Raw genomic sequence first — 20,718 nt, 5'->3', positions numbered from 1 at the left:
CCCCTATAAAAGTGCTTAGGTTCAGTTCACACTTCTCAAAAGCTCTGAGATTTATTACTTGTCACAAACTCTCTAACTTCCATCCAGAAACCTTTAATGCCCTCCTCTCTAAAGTAAACTAGAAATTCCTTACCCAACTCCCACTAGAAGAAGCAGTCCTAGCTTTCAAATCCACCTTCCTTAGCATCTTAGATTCACTTGCTCCCCCTCGCAAAGTCCGAATTAAGTCCACCACATCTCCGTGGATTTCAAAAGCCACTTGTACCCTTATGATAACTAGAGTCAAATTATGGAAAACATGGTCACAAACTAAGCTCCCTGCAGACTTATAAAAATATAAAGAACCCAGAAATCTGACAAAAAACACATAAACAAAGATAAAAAGGAATTCTTTAACAAACCTCCCACAACCCTAAAAATCTAATCCTAAAACATTCTGGAACTCTATTAATCAAATATTACATCCCGGTAATCTTAGCTCCCCCAATCCATGCCCAGACAAGACATCTGAAGAAACTGCCACTATCTTCAATACCTATTTTATCGATTCAATATCTAAGCTACTGAACGCTAACCCAAACTCCTCTACTACTAACATCTCCAACGTTTCTGAACCTAATCCTATCTCCTCAAATATCTTCTCCCTCAAACCTGTACCTACTAGCTACATCAAAACTCTACTCTCTAAATTAAAACCATGGTCAGCATCAGCTGACAATATTCCTTCCACTTTTCTTCTACTAGCAGCTGACTGTCTTGCTCTCCCTGTATCTATCCTAATTAATCACTCTATCTATGAATATAAAATCCCTTCTACCTGGAAACAATGCTACACTCTGCCTATACACAAAAGACGTAACTCCAATGATATGTCCAACTTTAGACCTATCAGTATCCTCTCACTTCTCTCTAAAGTACTAGAACAATAAAGCAGTTATGAGGTTCTCCAGCTACCTCACTGATAGATCTCAATCAGTGAGATGGCACTCTGCACTCTCCCCTCCTCTCCGTGTAAAAATAGGTGTACCTCAAGGGTCTATCCTAGGGTCTTTACTTTTTAATATCTTTACTAATCAGCTCTATACCTCCTGTCCTCAGTCATCTTTAGTGCAATGCACAGATGACTCTACAGTCATCACCACAGCCAACTTTCCCTCTAAATTCTTTTCAGCTACTCAGGCATCTTCTAACTTAGTTGAAACTTGGCTCTCCAACAACCAGCTCATCCTTAACCCTAGAAAAGCAAAGCTGTTACTCTTCCTACCTAAAAAGTTCAACAATATTAAACCCTCCTTCTCCATACAGTCCCTTAATAACACTCCCATTCAGGTAGAATCCAGCACTAAGCTCTTAGGCGTAACCATTGACGATCAGCAGAAATATGACTTGCATGTTAATAACTGTATCAAAAAGACTCATTCAAAACTAGGGCTCTTTTACCATAACAAGAAATTCCTTTCCTCTGAAGCCAAGATTACTCTCTCTCTTACCTACCTTCTACCCAGTCTAATGTACAATTCTCAAATTCTCACAAATCTTAAATCAGCACTCCTGACCAAACTTGAATCTACCTACAACAAGTTAGCTAGATTTGCTACCCAACAAACCTACAAATTCCATCACTGTGTCTCTCTAAAACACCTAAACTGGCTTGAATTCCCCCACCAGCTTCTTCTCTCTGAGCTCCAGATCATCCATTCTATCCTACACCAGCCTTCCTACTGCCCAGCACTATCCTCTCTCATAGGTTCATAGGTAGGTACTAGGCTATCTGTCCAAGGGCATTTATAAGCCTAGCCAGAGTGTGTCAGCTTTCGCCACCCAGTTGATTAATTAACAGATCTTCTGTCAAGCAGAGCCAATGAAGTGACCCCAGGGGTGTATTTATGTTACCCATCCACTCTTCAAGGTTTCTCTTGAAGAGTGTTAGTGAGGGGCTCTGCCTAATGTAGTTTGGAATTTTGTTCCAAAGCATGGGGAGACTCTGCGACAGGAATATATCCCTCCAGCATGTTCTATTTATTGTTGTGGCAGAGATCACCTCTAAGTAAGCGATATGCCACTGAGTACAGCCGGAGTTTTTTCATTCGGGCTGCATAGGACATAGTAATCACCTTGGTGAGGTACTTTTGTGGTCTTTCCAGCTGTTGGAAGTGTCTTGTGAGGTACATCCCAAATGGGGCATTGTACTCTATGATGGGTCTGATGAGTGACGAGTAGAGGGGCACTATAACCTCTTTATTTCTAGTTGCGAACCCTTTAGTAATTAGATGGGCCACATAGAAGGATTTCCCAACTACTTTGGCAATATGATTGTCAAAAGAGAGATTACTATCTACCTGGGTCTCCAGATCTCTTATTACCTCTTCTGTATTAAGGGGGCTGCCACCTATGTGGTAATTCGTGGGTGTTTTGTTTTTCCCAAATGGGATGACTATGCATTTTTTGGCATTTAGCTTGACGCCATGACTTTGACACCAGGTGTCTGTCTCAGTAAGGACCTTTTGGAGGATGTCCATGTCAGCCGGAGAGTCAGTTATGGCACCCAGTTTGCAGTCAGTGGTGAATTTGGTTAGCCATAGTCCACCTATGTTTGCCTGTACTTCTGAGAAGTATATGCCAAACAGTAGGGGTCCCAGGACTGAGCCTTGCGGGGCACTACTTGTGATTGGTTTAGAGTCAGACCTGGAGTCTGCTATTCTTACCATGTGAGTTCTGTCTGTAAGCCAGTTGGCAACCCATCTCGTGACATAGGAGTTTATGTTCAGGCTGGTGAGTTTTTCTGTAATACTCAAATGGGGAATGGTGTCAAAAGCTTGGCGAGGTCAAAGTAGGCTGTGTGAACCACCTTTCCCCCCGTCTATGGCCTTGGTGACTGGCTTGAAGAAGTCAACCAGGTTTAGTAGGCATGATCTGCCCTTAAAAAAGCCGAACTGGGTCGGGTCAAGTGTTTGGAGGTTCCCAATGTCTTTGTTAATGAGTTCCACGATGATGCACTCCATAGCCTTGCAGACCAGGCTAGTCAGGCTTATGGGGCGATAGTTACCAGGATCTGTTGTGGCCCCTCATTTGTGGAGTGGAATAACCATTGCTGTGCACCATTTTATGGGCATGTAGCCTGTGGAGAGGCTGAGGATGAGCAGCGTTTTTAGGTGGGGGGTTAATTTGTTCTGTAGTTCATGCAAGATGCAGCCTGGGACACCATCTGGCCCCAATGATGCTGTGTTTTTTGGCTTTTGAAAGGGCTGTTTTCACCTGTGCATCTGTGATTTCTGAGACACTACACTTTTCCGGTATTGTTGTGGGCCCTTTTGGGGGTGAGGGGGGGGTGAAATTTGCACTGAATCTATCTGCCAGGATGTAGGCAATAAGTAGGTTCAGTATATTTTATGCTATTTTGCACTAGTTCAGTGCATATCTGTGAGTTGCCACTTAGATTCTTAACATAGCTAAAGAAGGCTTTGTGGTTATCTTTTGAATCCTTGGCTATTTTTCTTTCGAAGTTAACCTTAGACGATTTTATGAGGGACCTTAGTTTCTTACTGATACTGATCAGGGATGTCTTTCCTTCTTGGGATTTGCTTTTTTTCTGAACTAGTTTCCTCCTTCTATTGTATAGCCTGTTTATGGCAGGGGTACATCAGATTGGTTTCCTTCTCTTAGAGGAGTGAGTCTTGGTTTTGTTAGGAATGGCACAATCCATGCATCCTTGTAGGTGCTCATAGAGTGCATTTGTAAAGGTTTCTGCATCTTGGGCAGCGTTATCCCTTAGCGTGGGGGCTGTGAAACTTACTGCCTCTGTCTTAAGTAAGGTGAAGTTTGCTTTAGGAAAGTTTTTTTACTCTGGGTTCCTTAGTTGGGGATGGTGGTGGGATGTGGACATCCAGAGTGATTAGTTTATGGTCTGATCTAACCAATGACGGGTTGACCTCCAGTGTGGAACACCTGTCGCCCACGTTGCTGATGACCAGGTAAAATATGTTTTCACCTCTGGCAGGGGAGTTTACCAGCTGATCCAGGGCATTTGAGTTAATGAATTCCAGGAAGCGCTGGGCCTGGGAGTTTGTACTCAAGTAGTTTTCCCAGTTAATGGTAGGGTAAATGAAATCGCCCAATATCAGGGTGTTTGGTAAAACCTTCATGTTTTCCAGTGTCTCAAGAAAGGTGGAGTGGTGGTCCTGGGTCATGGAGGGTGAACTATAGCAGGCCACAATTTTCATTGCAGATTTGCCCAATGTTAGTTGCACATGGATGATCTCAGAGGTATCATGCTGCGCCACTAACCTGGAGGTGTAGGTATCCTTGATGAATATGGATACACCCCCTCCTTTTGTGTTTTGGTCCGTGTTCTCTGGCCAGAACGTATGGTATGAGTTGTAGCCCGGTAGTGCTGGGGTGCTCTCTGGAGCCTTGAACCAGGTTGCAGTTACTGCACAGATGTCAACATTCTCCATACTGACGAGTGCTTCAAGCATGTGCATTTTGAGATTTAAACTCCTGGCTCTGAGTAGCATAACCCTCAGTTTTTTGTTAATTGTGCTGTTTACAGAGGTGGGTTTGACTTTTGAGCCTTGCCTAAAAAAGGCAGTATGGGTGCAGCAAGAGCCTTGGCCAGTATTCCAAGGCCTAGGGGTGACAGGTGCAAGCTGTCTCTTGCGAAGCATGAGCATGTCATCCCAGGCTGAAAGACACTGAATCCCTTTTGAATGACACCAGAAGCTTAGCCAATTGTTGAAATTGATCATTTTTTTTCTTTACACTGAGGTATCATTTTTGGTCAGGGCAGGATGCTACTTAGGGTCAGGGTCATACCAGCCTAGGCAACATGATCAGAGAGCTAGCTCCTCCATGTCTCTTTTCATGTAGTCCAGGGAGGTACGTCTCAGGTCATTCACACCAATATAAACAATGACAGAGTCATATTTGTACTTGTTCTGGAGTGACCTGAGTGCTTGTGTTATGTGGCAGATTCTGGCTCCCGACAGGCAGCTAACAGTAACCTTCTGCTTGTCTAGCCTAGTGAGTGGGACATCAGTGTACCTGACTATAGAGTCACCTATTACTAGTGTGTTAGGTGTGTTATCTCGCCTTAAGGGCTGTGATTGTGCGGCAAATTGATTTTGTGTTTTCTCCCATTATTCTCCCTCCAGACCACTCCGAAGCTCTAACCAAGACCTACTACAAATCTACAAACTCAAGTCTAAATTTGGACGCAACATGTACAGCTATCACCCAACTATTGCCTGGAATAGGATCCCACTAGAAATCAGGACCCTTTCACATCCTGAACAATTTAAGACAGCCACCAAAGAGCACTTTTAAAGTCACTGGTCCTGCCACTGCACTCTCCCTCCTTAAATATCCCCTACTTCCCGTACCTTAATCTACTTTCTGCCCTTAACTCACTCTTCTCACTAGCTCTCTTTAATCTTCCTTAACCACTTTTTTACTGTCTTCTAAAATCTATTAATCAAATTGCCTCAGAGAAACATTCTATTGTCGTTGTCTTGCCTTCATGCAACTACATTATGATAAAACTGAGTTTTTGTAACCACTTACCCCCAAAAACTATATTCATCTTAATGACATATTTCTTTTTATACATCTTGAAATAGTTTTGCTATACTCTTGATTATTGACACTGTATAACATTGTATTGCTACTTAATGCCTTGTAATAATCCTGTAACATTGCTGTTTAATGCTAATTTATAATTAAAATTGTATAATATGTTGGAGCTCTTCTCCCCGGGCCTCCGCTGAAAAAGGGCTCTTCAGCTCAGTTGGAAAATCTTGGTCAACAAATGTAAAACAAATAAAATAAATAAAGAAAAATGATTTGCTTAGAATAATGCCATTATGTATTGATTTACTGTTCTACTAAGAACTGGATGGATTATGACTCCCCTGCACTGGCCCAGTAATGAAGGAGCCTCAATCCTCACCAGTAGCACCAGTGAGGGACGTACACATTGGGAGGATGACTAGTACACACACAGTGAGGTACAATTTCCCTTAAGAGCACACAGAGATCACAGTCAGTTTGAGGGCTGATTTCTCCTTCTTTCTCCAGATCCCCAATAAGACTCCCCACTGGCACAGCTATAGGATTAAGATCTCAACCGAGTGGTCAGGCCAAAGGTCCAGCACCCTCTCTGTCCAACTAGTGCTTCATGTCCCTGCCCAAATAGCTGGCATACACACTTTGAGATCTGATTTATATAGAAACACACACACAATCCTGGGAAAGGCTGGCACAGGTTTACTAGCTATGCCCCCTTCTGCCCACACTAAAAGGTAGTTATCACTGCCAGCAACCAGATCTTTATCAGCTACTATAAGGCCCTTACAAAGGGTGACCAGTTCTAATGTGTAATATTACTATTAACCAAATGGTAAGTGTGACCAAGGCCAAGGTCATTTAATAGTGGCCTGCACAGTGTCACCAAATACGTATGCAAATACTTTAAGAGCTTAAATATCTCTAAACAAACCAGCTACAATGAAAAGGTTTAAATATATTTAATAATAAATAATAAAAACAAGACAATACTCAATAACTCAATACAGTGACTACAGAGTTCAGAATCACAGGAAATATTTTTAAACAACATTGCAGGACAGTCTCAAATGAATACAGAAAACATCTAAACCAATCTTTACTATATTCCTAACTATATCTAAAATATATCACTGTAATCTAGTTACTTACTATTAGCAAAGCAGATGTGCTGATGAGAGGATGTTTCTAGGTCCAAAGACAAATACAAAATGCACAGACTTTCTCTGAGTAACAGTTCTTAATATAATAACAACACGTTACTACTGAGTCAACTGGATGACATCACTATTTGTCATTTGCCTTCAAATACCAACAAAATTTAACATTTCTCTGTGAGAAATATTTCTCTCTCAGAAGTTTGCCTAGAACTGGAAGTCGTAAAACAGTTAAACACTTTTACATTTGAAACCTGTAATTATTTATGTTTCCAGACAATAGAAAGAACTTCTAGCTGTAGACATCCTGTCCCCTTCAGCGAAACTGAGATAAACACGATCGTAAAACAATTCACTTACTTTTTTAGAGTTTGCAAGTTAACTCTGTTCTTTTCCAATACGGTACACTGTGGATGCATTCTTGAATCTCAGTACATAACATACGGTTCAACATACACTTCTGCACCAGTAGTTTAATAGCCACATAACATATAGTTTTATTACATTTGTAAGACAAGCATACAAATCATATTAATATTCACAAATGACATAGAATTATTTACAAAATTCCAGCTAGCTGGGCTGGCAGCCTTACATGGATCCATATAGATCACTTTTTATTCTTGACCTGGAATGGAAGAAGTGCAGAAGAATGCAAAAATGATTGGGCAGTGCAACATCTTATAAGTTACACTTTAAAGTTTAGAAGTAGATAAGAATTAAGCAAAATAAGAAAAAAGTACCACTATATGAACTGAACACTACTGCTGTGTGCAGATATTTAGTGATTATTCAGTTCAGTGCCCATGTAGGTTAGCTGGAAAATTAAGAATACTTTGCAAGCATTAATAAGTCATCAGAAAGCGGATGATTTTCTGCAGGCAAATTTGAGGGGTTTAGGGTGATTTATATCCTAGGACCACAAATGGAAAAGGCTTTGCTTAATGTGCTAGCAGTGGTTTGAAAAACACAGAGGCTACATTATCAACTAACAGAAGATCATGCCATTCTGAATGGCTGAACTGCCTTCACTAAATAAGTTACAGAGTGCTTCAGGAATTCATAGTTATTTGTTTAAATGCCATTGACTAGGTCAGGAATTCATAGTTATTTGTTTAAATGCCATTGACTAGTTAAAGTAAACGAGATATGGTAAATGAGTATTAGAGATACAATGAACCAGTCAAGTGTTATTCAAATATAATCATATCTAGTGTCATGTAAAAATAAAAAAAAATCCTGGTTGAGGCTGGGCATGTAAAATCCCCTTATTAAAAATCACATTACTGCATATGGTAATGTACAGCGGAATAAAGTGGGCTTATTTTAAACACAAAAATATCTGACAGGCTATGTAATATTTACTAACAAAATATCAGTTTGAGGAGCGGCAAAGCCATTAGTCAGACAAGAACAGGAAAACAACCAGCTGTTAAAACTTGAATATTTATTTTCAGAATCATTACAGGAGTCCAACAGAGAGCACAACATGCACAAATGAGGACACTTTACATAGTATGAATAATGTATAATTCATTGACTTACTTTGTGCTCTTACTGTCTGGATTCTAAGTTTAACCAGAAGGCATCTCCGAGAAATGTTCTCCACCATTCAGAATTCTACCATACATTTCTATGGAAGAAGTCACTACCATGGGTAGTACTGTCTCCCAACATGAAACACCCACTTTAGGGTGTTTGGCCATTGGATTCAATTCATATTAGCTCTGGACATATTATTGCTTCATTTCCATACTTTTTATAGTTATGTGATGTTGTTCCACTTGTTTGTAACCTTTTTTTATTTTGCTAAAGAACTCTAATAGCAGATGTTGTATAGCTTTACCATTGTCAAACAGAACTGATGTTCATAGGTTCATAGGAGGTTACTAGGATATTGGCCCTAGGAACTTTATAAGTCTAGCCATGTTATACCCTTGTTCCCTTATTGACCAAGTTTTATGGTCTATATTTACAGCGCAAGTCTATGATCAGCACCAATTGCCCTTATCCAAGACGGACATAGGGACACCTCTGGGGTAAATTTATGGTTTCCCATCTAGTTGTCAAAGTTATGCTTAAATAGGGTCATTGAGAAGCTCTGTTTTATGTGAATTGGGAGTTTATTTCAGAGCAGTGGCAATCTCCGGGAGACATATCTGTCTCTTCAGCATGTCCTGTTAATGTCGTAGCCTAGGTTAAGATCCCTAGACCGAGTGAATCTTACCTCATTTGGCTTGTGGAAGTGCAGCATTTTCATTAGGGCAGGGTCCAAAACTGCTCTGTAGGCCAGGCACAAGTCACATCTCAGCAACCTGTAAGATATAGAGTACAGTGACAGGGTCTTCAGTCTGTCCATGTAGGTCATGTGTTGAAGGCCCTGAATTTTCTTGGTGAGAAACCTCTGAGGTCTCGCCAGCTGCTGCAGATGTCTGGTGAGGTACATAGAGAAGGGAGCATTGTACTTTATTAGTGGTCTGATGAGGGATTAGTACAGGGGAGTTATAACATCCTTAGCTATAAATGTGATTCCCTTATTTATGAGCTGTGCAACACAGAATGCCTTCCTTAAAACTGTGGACACATAGTGATCGAAGATCAGGTTGCTATCAACCTGTGTCCCCAAATCTCTCACCACATGGTTCAAGCTAAGGAGGTTACTGTTAATAGTGTAATATGGAAGGACTTACCCTTTGCTGAAAGGGATGATAATGCATTTTTTGTGTTTAGTTTAAGTCTGTGGCTTTGGCACCAATCATTTGTCTGTGTAAGCCCTTTTTGCAGTATGTCAGCATCATTGGAGGACTCAGTGATTGCTCCCAGTTTGCAGTCATTGGTAAACTTTGTAAGCCACAGGCCATCTGTTTTCACCTGGACATCTGAGAAATAGATTTCAAACAGTAGGGGGCCCAGCACAGATCCTTGTGGTACACCACTGGTAACGCTTCTGCTGGTAGAGGTGGAATCCCCAACTTTGATTGTATGCATTCTGTCGGTGAGACATGTTAGCTACCCATCTAGTGACACATGGGTTAATTCCCAGATGGGTGAGTTTCTCAATGATGCCTGAGTGGGGAATTGTGTCAAAAGCCTTGGCTAAGTCAAGATAGGCTATATCTACTGTTTTGCCTTCATACAGGGCTTTGGTAACATTTTCGAAGAAGTCCACAGGTTTAATAGCATGATCTACCTTTAACAAAGGCAAATTAGGTTGGGCCCAAAGTCTGAAGGTCACTTATATCTTTGTTGATAACTTTTGGTAATTCTCTCTATGGCCTTGCAGATAAGGCTGGTTAGGTTTATGGGTCTATAGTTCCCAGGGTCGGTTGCTAGATCCCCTTTGTGCAAGAGAATTACTTTTGCTGTTTTCCACTCTGCTGGGACAAAGCCAGTACTTAAGACTGTGGTTGAAGAGAGTGCCAAGTGGTTCCACTAGGTCCTGTTTTAGACCATTAAGTAGGCAGTCTGGGATGTTATCCGGTCTGATAGAGGCTGTATTTTTGTCTATGGAGAATGCGGCTATGGCCTGCTCTTTGGAGATACTAGGCAGAGGATTGGTTAAATAAGCTCATAGATTAGTACTAGGCTAACTCCCCTTGTGGGCCATTTTAAGCCTAGCCAATTAGGTCATGTGAGAATCAACCCCTGCACCTTGTGTCTGTAAGGCAAATATCTTAACCATTATGCCACCCTCCCTCTGGTGGTTAAATTAGTAGCAGACTAACTGTCCTTGTGAGCCCAGACAATTATTGCAATGTGAAAAACTGTACTTGTGAGCCATTCTAAACCTAGCCAATTACCCCATGTGAGAATCAAACCTTGCACCTTGTGCTTGTAAGGTGAACTCCTTAGCCACTATGCCAGCCCCCCACTTATCATAACCCTGGTGCCAGGGTGAACAGATTAAAATTTGTCAGAAATCCCACTGCTGAACAGAAGGGACACACAAAAAATGTCTGAGAGCAATGTCTAAAAACAACTAAGTGATTAAATAAATGCATACACATATAAATACACAATTAATTCAATAAAAAATATATATATATACATATATATATATATATATATATATATATATATATATATATATATATATACAAAAACACTGTATCTTGTAGATAACTCTAGGCTTCATTTGTCTGGAGTAGAGAAAGACAAAATGAAACATGGACTTCAGAAATTAATTCTGTGTCTGAGCTGATAATTAAACATTAAATCTAGGTTAATAAAAGTCTGTACTTGACTGCAATGTTCCAAAGCATGAAAACATCTTGGATAAATATCTGTTGTGTCTAGTGTTTTCGGGGTTTATTTTCAAATTCAGTTTGGTTAAATGACCTTCTTGTCAGTTTAGCCACAGGGCACCCACTGATCTGATTTCCTAGATGTCTCTGCAGAATGTGCTGTGCTCATTTACATCTCAAATGGGCATCTGGGAGACAGTTCCCAGCATGCTATGGTTGTAAATTGCATTAAGTAAGGGATAAAAGAAAAATGAAATACTAATGAACGTGTGCCCCAGGCTCCTGTAATTTATCTGTTAGCTATTTATTGTTAATTAAAAAAACACTGGAAATGGTTAGCTCACTGCAGCTGCAGTTTACGTATATGGAACATCACTGTTTGTAGAGTGTGAATGTGACCCATATAATGAATATACTTGAAAAACAAGACTGAAACATTTTTTGCCAGATTGCAGTATTAAAAAAAAACAAAACAAATGTGTTGTTTCTGAAAAGGAAAATAAATTTAGTACACAATTTCCAAGCATTTGACAACATTTTAAGTACGTATGGCCATGTGGTCTTAAAACTGAAAAAGAAAAACAGCATTTTATTGCCCAAATGGCACTCTGAGGTTACACCTCCGCTTCTGCTAGTGTACATTTTGCAATGGTAGGAATTACAGCATTGTGAACTGTTTCTTGAATTAGCTTTTAGAAAGTTGTGAGTTAATTTCCATATGTAGTATCCCTTCTGACTGAATCTGCTGCATATTGTCCTGCTTTGTGTTAGTGACTGTGGTGGGACATGAACCAGGACTGTTTTCCATACCAGAATGGCTCTTGTCTGTCAGTCTGAACAATGCTGAAAAAGGGCAAAGGCTTGAAATATACTTCTCAACACTACAATGGAGATGATATAAGTTAATGTATTCATTTCTTAATCAAATAAATTAAATGGTCTGTCTGATGTTCATTGCAACCATGACTGCAACCTATAGGGACAGTTTAGAGTATCATTTCATCTGCCGTGTTTTTGTGAGAAGGGAGAAAGCTGGAATACTGGGAGAAAAAAAACTTTGATACTAGGGGACAGCATACAACTACATTCACTCACTATAGTTCTCAACTTCTTTGGGCTAGAATTCTTGACAAAGCCAAAAATAATAGAGGAGCTGGGGAGACAAAGGCCCAAAATCAGGGACAATTTTTAAATATAGGTCCCATCCATTGGTCAAGATTCCTCTTGAACAAGGCCGTCACCTCTGAGCAAGCGGTATGAGACTGAATAGAGCTGGAGTTCTTTAAGTCGGGCAGCATATTACTCTAATTCACATAAAAAGATAACAGAACAACAGGTTTTGCATCAACATGCATTTTCTAAAAAAATGAAAACTATGAAACGATAGTCTGATATTATTAACTGACTGTAAATGTCAGTGATCTTACAGAAAATCAAAATCTTATGAAGGACAGGGCAAAAATGTGAGACAAAATTGATGACATTCTGCAAAATTCAAGACAATTGAGAGGCATGTTAGTTACACTCATTCATGCACATTAATGCGTGCATTCACACACACACACACACACACACACACACACACACACACACACACACACACACACACACACACACACACACACACACACACACACACACACTGTAGTCGTGATAGGTACCACAGAGCTACCATATTACCCAACTGCCCAATATAGTTTACATTCGGTCAGTTAGGAATGGAAAATATTGTTGTTTGAGGGGGTGTCATTCTGCACAGCACAGGGGCCAGTCCCTACTTTTGCAGTGACTCATCATTCATGATGTTTGATTACATCACTAAATCTACCCTGATTGGTACAACAGCATAATGTGGGGAGGTAGCAAATTTTCTAAATACTTGACAAGAAACAAAAAAAATCTTTACAAAACATTGCTTATTGCTCATTATCTTACATCCTGTTGTAATAATTTAATAAGAGATATAATTTTTAGTTTGGAGAGTGAGATTTGAAGACTTCTGATGTCACCTTCCCTTTCCACCCTGGAGGGCAGCTCATGTAGAAAGGCAACTGGCTACAAAGGTTATTAAAGCTTCAGGATTATATTAAATAGCGTAAATACTGAGAGTAATACTGTGAAAAAGATAAAGCACTGAAGGTACTGAATTATACTTACCATCTCCATAGAGGAATACCATCCCAATGACCATGCAAAGTGGGTGGACGTTAAACTGCTGCATCCCGCTCCAGGAAATGCCTCCCCTATAGTGTCCCATCCATACTCCTGTGATAGCAATTACTGCAAGCCCTAGGACTTGTGAGCCAGCCACAGTCCAGGTCAACTGTCCCATTGCCTGGGACCTTGTTGGGACATCTTCCATCCTAAGGGTTTGGTGCAGGAAGAGAAAGAAAGACATTTGGATTACATGTGTTCCCCTTAAATCATTTCCATGTCATTGTAGCAGGTTTACATTTTAAACTTCTTTTTGCAAAATAGTTAGAAGTACAGTTTCATTTCACATTATATTTGCCTGCAGATATCACATAATAACATAAATAAATAAAGTATTTGAAAACTTGTCAACTCCAGATGTCTTATGCAGTCTAAACAGACTCAAGCTTGAGCTTTTTTCTTCTAGAACCTTTTTGTCGGTCCATTAAAAAGTATCACATGGCAGATTATTAATTTTCCTGTAAGATCAGCTCATCTTTAAATTATTTCTTTAGTTCAAATCACAGAAGTGTGATGCTGTTGCATAAGTCCATTAGGTATTACATATACAGACTTTGTTTGGAGATGTAATAATGAGAACAGTTATATTACTGCACAATCAAACGGGCGTGGTAGTGCAATGCCTTGATGCTGGTCATAACACAAACATGGTACACGAAAAAACATAACGGGGACATAAACATTTTAGACTCCACAATTATAGGATGAACAGACTGACAGAGTGGGAAGAAAACAGGAGCCAGAGTGACCCTTGTCATGAGCAGGGCCTGTGCGTAAGTAAAATTACACAACAGATGAATAAATAAGGAAGAGAGGGCATATTGTGGCTTAGACAGTAGACTGCAAATGACAATACAAACCACACTGGGATTAAATACAGACATTCCTCTCATATGGAGGAAAATGACAAAAAAATTACAAATGTCATCCTTAGACTGACAGTGAAAGTGCAGCCAGGCATTGTCAGTGAGGGACTTACTATGACATATCAATTAAAAGACTTTGGTTGTAACCACATCTAAATGCAGTATCATTCTTAATGCCCTACAAGGAGCAGGCCTCAAACAACTTGTCTCAGAACCTAGTAAGGAAAAGGGGTGGGCAAAGAAAGGAGCTCAAATCTTGATGTAGAAAGCCATTTTGGAACAAGTGATTGCCAAACAGTGTGCTTTACTATCACCTTAGCTGAACTGCTTGTGGTGGAAGTGCGTGAATCACAGTATTCACATATTTCCATAAAAAAACAAATTAACTTAAAGGGGCAACTTTCAAAGTGAATATCCCATTTACAACAGTGTGCAGCTACTCTACAGTTAATTACAGGAACATAGGAGCAATACTAGACAAGCGGTCATGAGGACCATAAGATGCCGAGCCATATACACCTTTAAGGAGACACACTTATAAGGTTGTTCCTCCCTTTTCAAGCACTTAATTGCACTTACCTCACAAATCACGTGGGCTGTACATGATAACCCTGGTATAAATCTGTGTCGATTCATCCAGACATCAAGACTAGCCTTAAAGGTAGCCAAAGTAGTGCTTTGTTTGACCTGTAGTGGTAACTAATTGCATAGGCTGGTAACACAGTGAGCTAGGAACCTAGATCACCAGGGAATCTCGTTTATTTGCTGGTATAGATTTAGGCTCCTACTATGATTTTGCCAAGAAAGAGAAGGTCAAACAGGATTACATCTTTCGTGGCTGAATAGGCAGGACACGTCACCTCAGAGCAGCCTGTAGGTGCTGAGTATAATGAGAGCTGTGCTCATTTATTAGGATATTTGGAAGGTTTAAGGCCTAAGACACCTTGGGGCACTTTGATTTACACATACTAAAGGAACATTGTATTCAGTGAAGGGCCTGTTAAGGGAAGAGTACAGCAGCATGATGACTTCTTTGGATCTTGAAGACATTCCTTTGGAAATTAACTGGATCAGATAGAAGAATATCATGACTATGGTGGAAACAGGATGATCAAAGAGAGAGAATTGTCCACGTAAGTATCCAGGTCTGTTGTGACGGTGTCTGTCTTAAGAGGAGCACCATTTAAAACATATCAGATGGGAAATTTTTTTTACCGAATGCTACTGTGCTGCACATTTTTTGCATTTAAGTTGAGACTGTTTTCAGTACAGCAGGTATGTGCACGTTCCAACCCTTGATGGACCAGTTCTGACAGGACAGGGGACGCAGCTCCATGTATGGGAGGAGATGTGGGAAAAAATGCTTCCCCTTAAATAATGGCACATTTTCATAATTCCCCAGACTGACTTTAACTAATTCATTTCTTTATTTGTTACTGATTTGCAATTCACTAAATTGTTTTTTGTGCAATATGTAGGAAGGAGTCTAGTCCAGCTTGAAAAGAGTGAAAGCTGTGGACTTTAAGAAGATAGCGTTTGACAAAATGAGAGGGTACCTCAGACAAAAGGAGTAACACACAGGCATGAAGGTAGATACAAATTTGCAGATGAAAAAAAAAAATGGGAGGAGGGGCATTAAAGCTGCTATCACAGACGAATGTGCAAATTAACTGTAAAAACTGACAATTAGAAAATAAGCGTTGTGGTTCCTAAATGGGCAGTAACAACATTGGAAATCATATAAGTTGTTGTTATTGTTGTGTCTTTCGGCTTTTCCCGGTTAGGGGTCGCCACAGCTGAACTCCGGTCTGCTAATGATTGGTAGTTGATTTTTACGTGCTGAGTTACCGGCCCCGATGTACAACCTTCAACGAAGGTACGCCCATTCACGCATGTCTCCATGCAGAAGACGCTCTAGCTGAGAATCGAACGGGACAACGTCTTAATGTGAGGCGACAACGCTACCGCAGCACCACCACCGCAGTTACTGGAAATCATATAAGCGTGGGTCTAAAATATTAAGCAACATGGTTACATGTGCATACAGAGCTGCCTGTTGACTGCAACTTAAAGACTTTGTCAGTATATATTTTTCTTTATGCTTACTGATTCTTATATTTCACATTCACGTATTGTATTTATATGTGGTATTTTTTTTTATTTGCTTAATGTACATTATTTGGTATTCCTTGTTTGTGCCTGTTGGCTTGGGTCATGGTTGAAAACAGTGAATGGACTAGTTCATCTACCAGGTTAACAAAACAAGAGAGCAAACAAGCATAAAAAACACATCAGCATTTATGCATAGATTACACAGATGGATAGATAGATAGGCAGACAGACAAGTAGATGGGCTGAAGCAGACAGACAGATATGTAGATCAATAGACAGACAGCTAGAGAGATATACCTGCAGCCCCACTAAATTTATTTATTTACATTTGTTTACCAGGGTAGAGAGTTGATCAAATCTGCCCATTTGTAGGCTCAGAAAAACATTAAGTGGAAAAATAACCTAACCTGGGACAAGATAGCTTTGTTGCAAGATGTTATGGGCAACTAAGATATTTGTGTCATGAAGCCAGATAATGGTGGAGGAGTGGTGATCATGTACACCATCGACTGTTCATGCAAAATATTTATTTTACTTAATAAGGAACAATATTCCAGAGTATCTAGGAATGAGATTTTTGTGGCAAATGGTAAAATAGATCATCTTTGCACTTAAGCCCAGAATGTACAGCTGTATTCTATTTTGGATTTTACCAGACTACAATACAGGTGCAAAACATTTGGCCTTCTAGATTTAGTATAAATCCAATTGTTTTGTAATTTTCAGAATAAATATTATTAATATCTTCCCCAATATTTGTATTTTTGTCCACCAAAAATGTCAGGGTCCTACTGTGACATTTTCTATACTGAACATTTTTATGTTATATGCCTCATTAATCTTTTTTTTTTTGACTCAGACGATACAATTTTTGTTTTAACAAAGTTGCTCAACATTTTGTTTTCAATCAGCTGGAAGTTATTTTTCCTGCCTTAATATCACCAGTATGATTGTGCAGAAGACTGAGTTATTAATTTTAGGGTCTACAATAATGAAAAGACAGTGATTCAAAATGGATCCCTGGGGCAATCCTTGGCTGACAGTGCTCTGCTCTTTTTATTCTCCTTCAAATTTAATGACCGTTGTCTACTTTAAAAACAATTATTTTTCCCACTAATGCCAGAGAATCCAGACAGGCTGATTGTCTGAGATTTTGTAACAAACTGATGACTTGCCACACCCAAAGCATACTCAATATCAATATAAACTACATCAAACCAAAATCTTGAAGCTAAAGTACTTATAATGCTGCTGCAGAGAAAACTGGCTGTTTGAAGGCAGTATGCATGTTGATAAACTCTTACTGAATTTTTGTATCTCTGAATCCATTTAATAAGGTTTCTTGTACCAGTCTTTCATAACCTTGCCAGTGTAGCTCATCAGCCTATAGTTCCAGACATCATTGCTGCCGCCATTGTGTTTTTTCCTTTTTCAGGTTTCACTTCTCCCATTCCCATGCTGAGGATATGTGACAATGTATACCTTTTTTTACAAGATGACAATAGCTGATTGTTCAGCTTGTTTAGATAATCATTTGTAATTCCAACAAAATCTGAAGCCTTACTGATATCTAATTTATTGTTAATATTCTTCAGGTTGCTAACATCAAGATCTCACTTAACTATTGAGGGCATTCATGGATTCAAAATGAACACCTTAATTCATACAACAAAATGTTTGACTGACAGCTCTTATTGGCCATGAGCCTGTATTGGTTGTTGCTCTGGAGACTGCTGCCCTGTAGGAAAGCTATATGCTCTTACTCCCCAGGATTTTCAGAATTACTCTTTCTGCCACAGCTATTAAGCTACCCAGACAGTAGTTCCTCATATTTTGCCCACTTCCCTTTTACTAGGGTGTAACTTTTGCCATCTTTGAGCTTTCATGCAGTTTTTTATTAGACAGTGATCTGTTGATTTGTTAGAAAACCCACCAAGGCAGTGGCTAGATTCCTGATATCAGTATAAGGCAGCTGTCTAACTTTCCTCCACCCCCCACCCCGCCTCATCTTATTCTGCTTTGCCATCTATTCTCTTCTCTCTATAGTCTGTCCTGTTTTTTTTTCCCAGCATGGTACCCTCCCCTGTTATGAAAACTGAGATGACATATTCATTCAGTAATTATCCTTCTTCCCTGTGTTACATACTTTCCCTCTCATCTTGAATAATCCTTGCAAGGTCTGCCCCTCTCTTCCTCCTTTCTACAATATGCCCCAAAAAGCTCTGAGTAAAACATGTGGTCAGACAGGCAGACTGGGTGAGGTAAGAGAAATTTTGGAATGGGTTTCAGGGTATCTGTTCCAGCTATCTTATCTACTTGTTAGAAAACAGGGATCAGATACTTTCCCAAAAGTCCAGCATGATTAACCCTGCAGAAGAGATTGAGTTTGACTGCTTCTTTTGACACAGTACTGCTGAAAATAGAAGTGTCAGGCTGCACTAAATATTGGACAGCAAACTGTGCATCTTTAGTGGGGATGAATATTGTAGCCTAGTTGATTTGGTGTCAGCATTTACTGGAAAGAAACAAAATAAAGATACATTTATGTAAAAAGTAACAGGAGAGAGAAATGTTCAAAAGTGAGCTAGGCACAAAGTAAATAGAGTAAAAAAGGTGTATTATTGCAATGTAGGATAGTACAAAGCTTCCAGCCTTCCTCTTAGCCCAGCGACACCCCTTTGCAGAACTATTGTATATTGGCGAGCCTTTGCCATGTGAGTACATACTTCTGTACATGCATGATGAAGACTGCCATCAAAGAATAGTTTAGTCAGCCAATTGCATGTGCCCCCCCCCAGGTTGAATTTGCATCTGCCACCCCTCCTCTAAGTAATTGTGGGGATTAATTACCTGTTCTGCACCATTCTCCCGGATAGGTTTGGTCATTCTCCCATTGCCAAATCTAACATACACCTGAGTTTTTAATTGAACCTGGGTTACCTAGACTTAAATCCTCTATGACAATACAGCTGGCTAATGACACCATCGCTTGGACATCGTTGATCCTTTCAGCCTTTGTTAGGACCATGTCTACAATGCTATACTTTCTGGTGCAGTTCTATACTAGTTGGCACTATCTCTCACAGTCCAAGGCCTCAGTTTTTCCTGCTCCTTCTTTATTTTAAACCTTGTGATTTCACAGTTTCCCCCTGGCAGATTCAGACCTCCCATACTTAATACTTCTTTTCTCCTCCTTTTGCACACTTCTTTATCCTGTCCTCAGTCTCTCATCTTCCTACCCTTTTATGTCTGGAAACTGATATCCCCCTTTCCTTTACCTTAACTGCAGTGGCACTAACCCCAGGGTCTGACCTTTATTGTCTTTATGCAGTGATATTCCCCACCCTCTCAGAATTACATATCTATTTCAACATTTCCCTCCACATCCCTCTTTCACTGTTAACACTAAACAACCTGTATTCTGCTCTCTACAAGTCTCACCCTTTCTTGCTAATAGCCCAATTTATATGATACTTCCAGTGCCCACTCATGTCTTGAATCAGTGTTTGCCACTCCCCAGTCTTCTAATGGGTGGAGCTTCCTATGTGAGCAGTTAAAATGGGGGAGGTACTGATTGAGGAAGGACTGGAGGACATTTTATGGATAAATAAATCCATTATGAAGGAAACCAAGGAAAGTGATGTTATGGAAGAATCTATTTTAACTTTGGAGCAAGATAATCGATCTGAAGCATAATATATCCTTTCCTGGGGAGAGAAATCAAATATAGGCAGAGTGGAAGAGAAAGATGATTCTGGATGTTCTGGTCAAACATCAAGTGCTGATAGCTCCCAGTGTTTCTGTGTCAATGTGTAATATATCAGATGGAATTTGGGTTTGAAGGTTAGCAGCTAAATGGTTGTGTGTTGATTCAGCTGGTGTAAGTAAAGCCTTTAATATTACATGGTACAATGCTGTTAGATTGTTCTTAAGGGGTCAGTGAATAAAATATCAGGTAGCTTGTGGAAAGACATCTTTTAAAACATGAGTGTGAAGAAAGCCTGGAGATTTATAAGCTCTTCTGCATATATCAAGAGAGTGTGAATATGAAGTGAGTCTCAGGACAAAGCCTGCACTACAGAGGTTCTTCTCCTGTAATCATACCCATGTCTAGGTGTCCTATGGGAATATGTTGAATTATATTGCAATTTGACAAATTGGGTAAACTGCTTTGTGTCAGTCAAAATCTGTGTTTGCTAAAGATATTAAAGTTTAGCTTCAATCTTTATGTGCCTTTCTGGAAGACTCTGAACCTATTTTTGATATTGAAAGATTTTGGATTTGTGGATGGAAAGTGTAGGTGAAGCTAAAATGCAAGTAGGGTATGGTTCTGAAAATGGAGTCCTTTTTTATGGTGGTCAGCCCAAGTCCTGCTTTCATTGTAACAGGCAGAGTAAAAAAATTGTTTTTTTTACTATGCTGCCTAACTCATATGCCTTTATACAAATGGCCATCTAAAGGCACATTTGCATGGCTGTGTGTTTCAGAGGAAAGGTTGTTCCTGAAATCTGTCTTAAACTTGCTATCACTGTGCCAGATTCTTGAAGCTGTTTCTGTTGCTTATGG

General features: G+C 39.8%; 1 protein-coding gene across 3 annotated transcripts in view; it reads right to left on the bottom strand.

The window, feature by feature from the left end:
• Nucleotides 1-20,718, bottom strand: part of LOC122788204 (transmembrane ascorbate-dependent reductase CYB561) — a 197,404-nt gene that overhangs the window by 93,307 nt on the left and 83,379 nt on the right. For all 3 annotated transcript variants that reach the window (XM_044055210.1, XR_006362618.1, XR_006362619.1), the window contains exon 2: nucleotides 13,118-13,323. In XM_044055210.1, coding sequence (XP_043911145.1) covers nucleotides 13,118-13,322 — 205 coding nt within the window. In that variant the 5' untranslated portion in view covers nucleotide 13,323. The remainder of the gene's footprint in view (nucleotides 1-13,117; nucleotides 13,324-20,718) is intronic.

This window comes from Protopterus annectens, chromosome 13.part0 (genome assembly GCF_019279795.1).
Source record: "Protopterus annectens isolate FY-2018-M chromosome 13.part0, PAN1.0, whole genome shotgun sequence".
Taxonomy (NCBI): Eukaryota; Metazoa; Chordata; order Ceratodontiformes; family Protopteridae; genus Protopterus; species Protopterus annectens.
Note: the sequence above shows the minus strand (reverse complement) of the source record. Positions and strands in the feature narration are given on the sequence as shown.